Source organism: Ambystoma mexicanum, chromosome 3q (assembly GCF_040938575.1).
Source record: "Ambystoma mexicanum isolate Mex_15411 chromosome 3q, UKY_AmexF1_1, whole genome shotgun sequence".
Lineage (NCBI taxonomy): Eukaryota > Metazoa > Chordata > Amphibia > Caudata > Ambystomatidae > Ambystoma > Ambystoma mexicanum.
The window spans coordinates 567,454,958-567,463,690 of NC_090926.1; the positions used below are offsets into that span (position 1 = coordinate 567,454,958).

Genomic DNA, 8,733 nt, shown 5'->3' on the forward strand with positions numbered 1-8,733 from the left:
TGTGTGGCTTGATGGCATTATGCGGGAACCATTAACAGCCATTAGCCTTCCTGTTCTCAAGGGAGTGTCAAGCGGAGATGTCAGATTTCCCAGGCCAGGCTGTCAGATCAGAATGAAATAGTGCATTTTTCCCCAGACTGGGCTCTTTGACATTAAAGTCTTTCCTTTCCCATATAACATATAAGCACAGTTTATAAAGGATTTAAACATTTTAAAGTAATTAGCCCTTCACAAACATGCTTGAAATAGTGTATTTTGCAATTTCTTCCGAAAGAGAAACACCTTTAAATGGGTTTGACAGCTAGTTTCTTTAAGCAGCTGTCAGGCCGGGAGGCCTGGATTTCTCTGACTGCCTGGAGAATCTATGATTTCAGCACTCTTGCCTTTCCATAATTCTCTGGGAAACTGACTGAATTTCTAAGAGCATTTTCATATTAGGCCCTTCTGTGGCCTTTTTTCAAGTGACAGATGACAGCAGTGATTCCTGCTTCTACACCACTTTGCCTGTGTATGTGGCAGGGCGTGCAGCTCTTTTAGTGGTTTATGAACTCTGCGCAATTTTGCAGATTTAGTGCGCACAGGGGTTATTGCCTCCATTTTTGGCAGTTTTCTTTCCCCATTGGCAAAGGGGTGCAGTGTGGCACAGTGGCATGGATAAAATTACTCCAGTTACAAAATACAGCCTGATCAAGCAACTTCTGATAAATGCTTCATTTGCTGCACCTCATCATCCGCTCTGAATCCTCACTCATAATCTCCAGGAGGGGGACGGGTATGGGGGGGTCAGATAGCAGAATAACTACATACTCGGATGTAGGGGCTCTGCTTATGGATTGGCTGCTCAAGTTTGCTCATTCTTTCCGATGCCAGATGGAAGTCCATAGGCGTCAAGATGGTGATGGACTCTGTTATGTTATGTTAAGTTATAGTGCGTTTGTATAGAGCTTTATGTGCCATTGGTATGATCTCAAAGCACCGAACTTATGGTTCTTTAGTAATGTGCATGCAATGGATGAGGTTTACAGAATAACTCCAAATAATCAAACCAACTCAGGAAGATGGCAAAGGTTGCTGTTTTATTAGCAATTATCTAAAACAGGAAGGTTACAACAGACATCAATGGATATTCGCTCAGCTCTCGACAAATCTCTCATAAAACCTAGACTTTATGCTAAAAATACATCAGGAGTGAGGCCATACTACGTACTCAAATAAGGAAAATCTACAAGCAATCATAATTGGTTCAGGGGGAACATCTCAGTATACTTTCTATAAAGACTAGGCTTGTGATTGGCTGCCCTCTATCAGGTGGACAGTTTATGCCTACCTCTAAAACATTTAATCTTCAACACTTTTAAGTACATGGTTTATCACTGGCTCTCAAACTATAAGGCCCTTCAATATACAGCCCCTTACAATTGATACACACGCTTGTGCCATGTCTGCAACATTCGGTTCACTTAGCAGCACATAAGTTCATTACCCAGGTGCCAGGAGGTGGTCTTGACTTTACCACCCCACCCAATTAGCCCAACATCTCTCATCACCCATGCCTTCTATCATGCAGATGGTCTTTGAACTTGCAACATACCCTTGTCTATGGGAAAATACGGGAGTGCAGGCACTCACTATTGTTGTGATAGGACTCCAAGCTCAACTCTATTTCCATCCTTGGCTCACGTGACAGGAGACCAGGATCATGGTCCTTTCTGTAGCATTTAAATGTCTTGAAATAAAACTTGCCACTCTTGGTGTTCTTTCTTTGCCCCTTATTGAGGGATGATTCATCCTTTGCACATTCACTGCTTTCAAGAATAGATAACCGACCATGGCTGCTTCTGTTTTGATACCAGGCCAGACAGCCTCACCAGGCGCTTGCATGATCTCAGCTTATTTGTGCTGCAACACAATTCTCAGCCTTTCCTCCCCATTGGTCTGAGCTTACTAAATTAAGGACAACGATGTCCAGCTCCTGTACAATGGTGGACTTCGCCTGCAGTCTATTCACTAAGTATAGCCAGCGTCTATAATGACTTGGTCTAATTGCGGTTCTGGTTCGGTACAATTATTGACCATTGATTTTCTGTGGCACTTCGCACACATGGAATCTTCTTTTCACATCTGAAAGATTCATTGATTCTTATCCTCATGATCCATTTCCATAAGATCCATATATTCTCTTCAGCCAGTATTCCCAGGGTGTCACACTCATCTCTTGTGACATCACTTTCTTCTCTCTGCCATTCTTTTTCAAATTCCTTCAGGGAGTTCCTCCCTCAGATTGTCATCTCTTCGAGGATACATTTGATAGGGTTTTCTCAATAGATACCTTTTCTTGAACACTCGCTCCGTTATTAGCACAACTGCTGGTGTCAAACATGGCACAGTCTCAGACTTCCAACATATAGGAGGTAGGGGGCGGTACTTCCTGCAGAGGCATGCAGCTGCTCCTCTACAGTGCTGTGGGTTGAACGCCTTTGGGGACCGTGGTCCATATCAGTTGAAAGAGTAGTGTAGCATATAGAAGTTGGGTGCTCTTGGTGGTTTCGTGGGTTGGCTGGATTCTAATGCTAAGTGTGGTGCGATGGATGTGAGAGATCAGTGTAATGTGCGCAGCAAGGAGGGTAAGCTCCGAGTCTGCATTTTTTTGCTGCCGTGTTGCACGTGTAAGAGATTATGTGTGCAGTTAAGCCAAATTGATCGAGGGGTGCATCTCTGTTCTATTGTTTGTTGATTGTAAAGAGGAGAGTGAGCACAATGATAGGAATCAGTGGGTGGCTCCTGGCTGGTGAGGGTATGTTGATAATTCGGACGGGGCAGTCATTTTTTAAGATGCTCTGTAGTTGGACTTGAAAGGCCCTATTTCAGGGTCCCTGTAGGGATTATGAGTTGGGTTGTTGGGTGCTTCTTGGGATATTGCATGATTCTATGGTGATGTTTTGTTTCCGGTTAGTGCCGATTCTCACAGGACAATGGCCATAAGGAGATGGGTATATGGCTATGGGCGGACATTTTCATGTATTTGGAAAAGCCATGTTTTTACGGCTTTATGGACAGCCATGTAGTCCTGGTGGTGCTGAATATGAGGAGGTAGCAAATTTCATAGAGTTGGTGCCAGGGTAGAGTAGGCTGACCCTCCAAGTCTGACAGAAATGGAGGCTGGGATCATAAGTAGGAGGGCAGTGCTTGACTTTAGGCTGCGTGTTGGGCATAGTCATCTCTTCGAGGTATGGCAGGCCAGCCTTGTGCACTGCTCGGTGGGTGATGCACAGGACTTTGAAGGTGGCCCTTCGTCCACTAGGTAGCCTGTGGAGGGTAGAGAGAGCAGGCAATATGTGGTCCTTTCATCCGAGTGCAAGGAGGAGTTTAGCAGTTGCATTTTGGACTCTTTGGAGTTTGTTAATTTGGTATGCCAGAGCACCCAGGTAAATGGAGTTTGCATTGTTCAATCTGGACATGATGAGTGACATAACAGAAGTCAATCTGTTGGGGAAGGAGAGATAAGGGACGGTGCATCTTAGAAGCCTGAGGTGATAGTGACAGGATTTGGATACATCATTGATCCAGTTGGACTAGGTTAGGCCTGGGTCCAATATGCAGCCAAGGTTTTTGACTGTGTTGGCGGTGGTGGTGAGGGGGTGTTGGGTCTGGAGGGAGGGAGGCCATGGGAGTGGTCGCGGGAGTAGAGCTGTGTTGCCACATACCATGATCTCTGTTTACCCTGGGTTGAGAAGGAGGTGGTTTGTAAACATCTATATGTCTATATCATTGAGGCAAGCTGCTAGGTCAGGGGGTGATCAGAGCTCATCTTGGGGATTCTCAGGATGATTTGGGTGTCGTTAGCATAGTTGTAACAGGTGAGGTTGTGTGAGTGGATGATCACTGGTAGTGGGCTCATAGAGAGGTTGAAAAGGAGTGAGGAGAGGCAGGTGCCCTGGGGTACTCCGCTGTTCAATGGTCGAGCGGAAGAAGTAAAAGGGGGGAGGATAGTGATTTGTTTCCTGTCTTTAAGGCATGAGGCAATCCAGCTGAGTGCCAATTCTCGTATTCCAAGTGAGTGGAGCCAGTTGAGGAGTATTGAGTGGTTAATGGTGTCAAAGGAAGCTGAGAGATCAAGGAGAATCAGAGCGGTGCTTCCTTCAGAGTCTGCTGTGACCTTGAGGTTGTTCCAGATTGAGATCAGTGTGGTTGCAGTTCCATTGCGAGGCCAGACGCCAGACTGAGCAGGGTCTAGTAAGTTGTTGGATTCAGCGAAAATGTTGAGTTGAGAGTAGGCAGAGCGGTCGATGAGTTTCACCAGGAATCTGGTGTTGGAGATGGGCCTGTAATTGGATGGCTGGAGGGGGTCAAGACCTGCCTTTTTCAGAAGGGGTTTGACATACGCTACTTTGAAGGGGTCTGGAAAGGAGCCAGAGGTGAAGGAGTGATTCAGTATGGATCTAGCCTGTTCTCCTGCACAGGTGGAGGAGAAGATTTTTTTGAGGGAGGCAGGTGGGGCAAGGGTCAAGTGGGGACCCAGAGGGTCTGCTGCTGGCAGTAGTTTGTGGAATTCCTTGCTCGAGATCGGCTTGAAGGAGTTGAAGGTTGGCGCTGCGCAGGGGGGTGATCTTGAGCGGCAGGGGATGAGGTTGGAGAGTTTGGCATTAAGAGTGGCCGTCCTGTCTAGTGCTGTTCTGTAGAAGTGCTGTGAGAGTGAGCTGCACAGCGCTTGCATGGGCGTGGTAGGGGCAGTGATGCCACTGTGCTTCACAAATTCCGATATGATCCTGTGGGTCTCTTTACTACTGTTGCGGCAGTTCACTACTCTTTTATTATAGTAGTTTTTTTTGGCTTTTTGGATCTCTTATTTGTAGTTACAGTGATGGTGGGCGATCAGGGATTTGCTTAGGATGGTTTTTGATGTTCGACATATGCGCTTGAGGGAGCGGTTATGGATTTTGACGGTCTTCAGGTGGGGCGTCAACCATTTGGGGATTGGTCCTTTGCAGGTGCGGGCAGGGCATGAGGGGGTGAGAGGGAAGAGTGAGTTGTTGAGCCAAGAGTCAATGTATTAAACACTCCACATTCCAGAACCTAGCAGCTGAGGAACACTATTCATGCCCTATTGGATACAGAACCAATTATCAAAACCAGGCACTGGTTGTCAACGCTAAGCACAAGCTTGTGCTACTGTTTAAAGAGGTTCAGCAGGCAGGAGTGGTGGGGGGGCTAATTAACTCCACAAAAACATCAAGAATCTTGCAGATTCGAGGAGATTAGTTACAATCCCGTGAGAATGTATATATGTCAGAAGCATATCGTAATGTATTACTTGCACACTATTCACTTAGCACTTAATAATATAGTTATTATGCACTTTAGCATTTTATAAGGTAATAGTATGCATTGGTTAAATTGAAGCAACTGTGAACAAAACTGAAGAATTATTATTGCAGGGCTATGGATGGAAATTGAACTTTTTGTGACAAACAGAATGGCAGGTTATGCTCTATTCAAATGTAGGCTGAGGGATGCCTGCTTTACCACAGTACATATTCCAAAATGAATTACAAGCTGTGCTTAAAACATGGATGTGTTTGTAAATGCATACTGGGACTGGTGCTAATCAGGTGGGTTGCTTTGTGGTGGTTGAGGGGGCAGGCTTGACCTTGCCCTAGAGCGTGCGGGACACAACCCGCTGGAGCCTCACAAAGCCTTAGGATATATCCTCAGTTAGGAAGTAAATGGCTTAATGCATGCAACGGTGCTGCCCACAATGCAGAACTTAATGACAACCTGACCCTTGGACGATGGGTCGACAGCTTGCCACCCATCAGGCTGCGTCTAGGATTCAAGGCTCGACATGAGCTTTAATAGTTACGCTTATTCTCAATGTAATGTTTAAATAGCAGCTTCCAGAAATAGATTTAAATAACTCGTTGTTTCTACCTTATTGTGTGCACAATTAACTCAACATATCTGAATAACTGATTGTTCTTTTTTCTGTTCTTTTCTTGCAGCCTGACGGCACCAGCAAAGAGTGTGTTTTCATTGAAAAAGTTCTCGAAAATAATTACACAGCGTTGATGTCTGCAAAATACTCTGGATGGTATGTTGGCTTTACCAAAAAAGGAAGACCTCGAAAGGGTCCTAAAACGCGGGAAAACCAGCAGGACGTCCATTTTTTGAAGCGAGACCCCAAAGGTCTTGTGGAGCTGCAGAAGCCTTTCAAGTACACCACAGTGACCAAGAGGACTAAACGACTACGACCCACAAACCCAGGCTAAATAAGGCAAAACTTTACAAACTACCCCGCCAAACAACAAAACTGCTAAAGAGGATTATTTTTACATTAAAAAAAGGAAGAAGCTTTATTTTTGTACTTAATGTTTTAAAATGAAAATAAAACGCTGGGGAAGCTACAGGACTTTATTGTGACTTAAAACATTGAACTGTTTTTATTTAAGTTGACCGAAGGTGGGACGCTCATCGGGCATGGACGACGTTAAGCAAACTCCCCAGAGGAAACCAAAGAAAGCCAAAGTTCTTTCCAAAGTTTAACAGACTAACCCAACCTGCAGTGATCAATTTCTTGGTCTACTGCCAGTTGGACCAAGGAAGCAAGGCGTGAACGCCACGTCATTGAGTTTCTGCAAAATGCTCAATGCATTTGTCTTCGTTTACCTTTTTCGACATAAGGTGTCACCACTGTGTGATCCTGCATCGCGCTCCGAAGAATGCTGCTACTACATCCAAATGACTCCTCGATCTAGTACACCAATGATAAGGGAACCTTCTAAACCAGCTATATTATATATAATATGTACATATATATATGTATATATATAAAGGCTATTTATTTCACATCTTTGTATATTGCAGTTCCATGAACCAAGTATTACTGTCTCAACAATTAAAACAGAATATTATTTAAAACACACCCACACATTATTCTTGTCAAACCAATGTGTCTATTTAAAATATTGCTAATTATCCATTATTTATCTGACAATTCTGGTCATGTCAGAAAAATGTACATTTCGACAGCAATATTTGCTGTTTTTTTCTTTTGTTTTACTTTCATAACCACTACTATTGTGTAGAATTGACTATTTAGTGGCAAGTGAGTAGCACTTTTAATCATTTAAGTTTATTGTCTGTAAGAACGAAAAAAAGGGTCTGAAATAGTTCTAAAAATGTCAGCCAACTTCTCCTTTGTCATGCAATTTAGGATTGAGTAACTTCAACTTTTGCAAATATCTGACTCAAAACCAATTTTTATTAATGCCCTTGGACCTATTTTCCAACTCAAGTGCAGACAGTGGTGAAATTCCGAATTAACAAACCAACCCACAATGAATGCATTCCAGACGAAGCCTTCACACATCCAGTGGTTCCAGGCTACATATGGTTAACTACAGACCACAAATCTCTGCGGATGTGCTTAGCAGCCCATCTTCAACGTAATGGGCATAGTTTGTTTTGCTCATCAAAATGAGCCCAATTGCCATTCCAAACAATTCTGGATTGGATGCTGTGTGTATTTGTTATATGGTACCTGGAGACCATAAAAATGGCAGCCGTGCATGGTATAAATCAACTTAACATAACATAACGGATGTATATGAATTGACCTAATGACAATTGATTGCGGGAGAATTGATCGCCGGAGAATTGATCTAATTTAAAAGGTCCATTAGGACATATATGCGGGGGGGGACCCCCGCAACTTCCCACCCAATCCAAAAAAAACACAACCCCCCCACCCAATCTCCTTATATTATTTATTAACCCAAACCCACCCCACACATATATAAAAGAACAAAAATAAAGGTAAAGGTCAATTGGAAGATGGTCAATTAGGACCACTATTATTAGGTCAATTAGGACAAAAGGTCAATTTGGGTAATACCAACAAAACATCTGAACCTTCAATGGTCAAAGACACAGACACACTGCTAGCACTCATCATAAGAAACCATCATGGGAGGGAAATGTATATGTATTGCATTCATGTATTTCTCCATAACAAAGCCATTGCGCATGATCTAACTCGCGTTGCACTGGCCGCCTCCAGAAGCGTGGTTCTGCATGATATTCTACAACAACGCTTCACCTCCAAAGTTTGCCACAGGAATGTTAGGCTGCACCGGAGACTCATTGCATCAATGAGCATGCAGAGCTTTCCCATTGGCGGATCAGAGAAAAGCAACACGCTCGAATAATGCAAAGCAGCTCAATGTAAATAGCTTTTATGTTAATACCAGTAGCATGTTCCCATTGTGCAGAATCATATTAAGGGTAACGACCTGAACAGAGCATTGCAGTTCAGGTACACATTCCAAGCAGCTATGTCACTAGATCTGTAGCATTATCAGAGTGTATTAATTGTGTGTTCCTGTCAGACTTGTGTATGAACAACTTCTGTACCTGTAGTTCATTAACACCAATATGCTATCCAGCCTGTTGTTGCTGTGTGATTTTTCTTTATTACGCTTGAAAATATTGCAAGATTTACAGTGATGGTAATGGAAGTCCTCCATTCAACGAAAGCAGGGGTCTGCAACCTTATCCGTGTTTTGGACTACATCTCCCACAGTCTAAGCAGCTTAGCCAATGGTGAGGGATCATGGAACTCATAGTCCAAACATTTGAAAAGCTGCAGGTTGCAGACCCCTGATCTGGAGGGCAGATACAGTACAAATGAACGTTCAGTTGTCCTCACTTGACCCATCCAGGCGCCTCAAAGCTGCT

The 8,733-nt window shown here is 43.7% G+C and overlaps 1 protein-coding gene across 1 annotated transcript in view; it reads left to right on the plus strand.

The window, feature by feature from the left end:
• Positions 1-8,440, plus strand: part of FGF18 (fibroblast growth factor 18) — a 985,397-nt gene extending 976,957 nt beyond the window's left edge. Inside the window, exon 5 of the mRNA XM_069654338.1 lies at positions 6,000-8,440. Within this exon, the coding sequence (XP_069510439.1) occupies positions 6,000-6,266 (267 nt within the window). The 3' untranslated portion in view covers positions 6,267-8,440. The remainder of the gene's footprint in view (positions 1-5,999) is intronic.
• Positions 8,441-8,733: the final 293 nt, after the last annotated feature.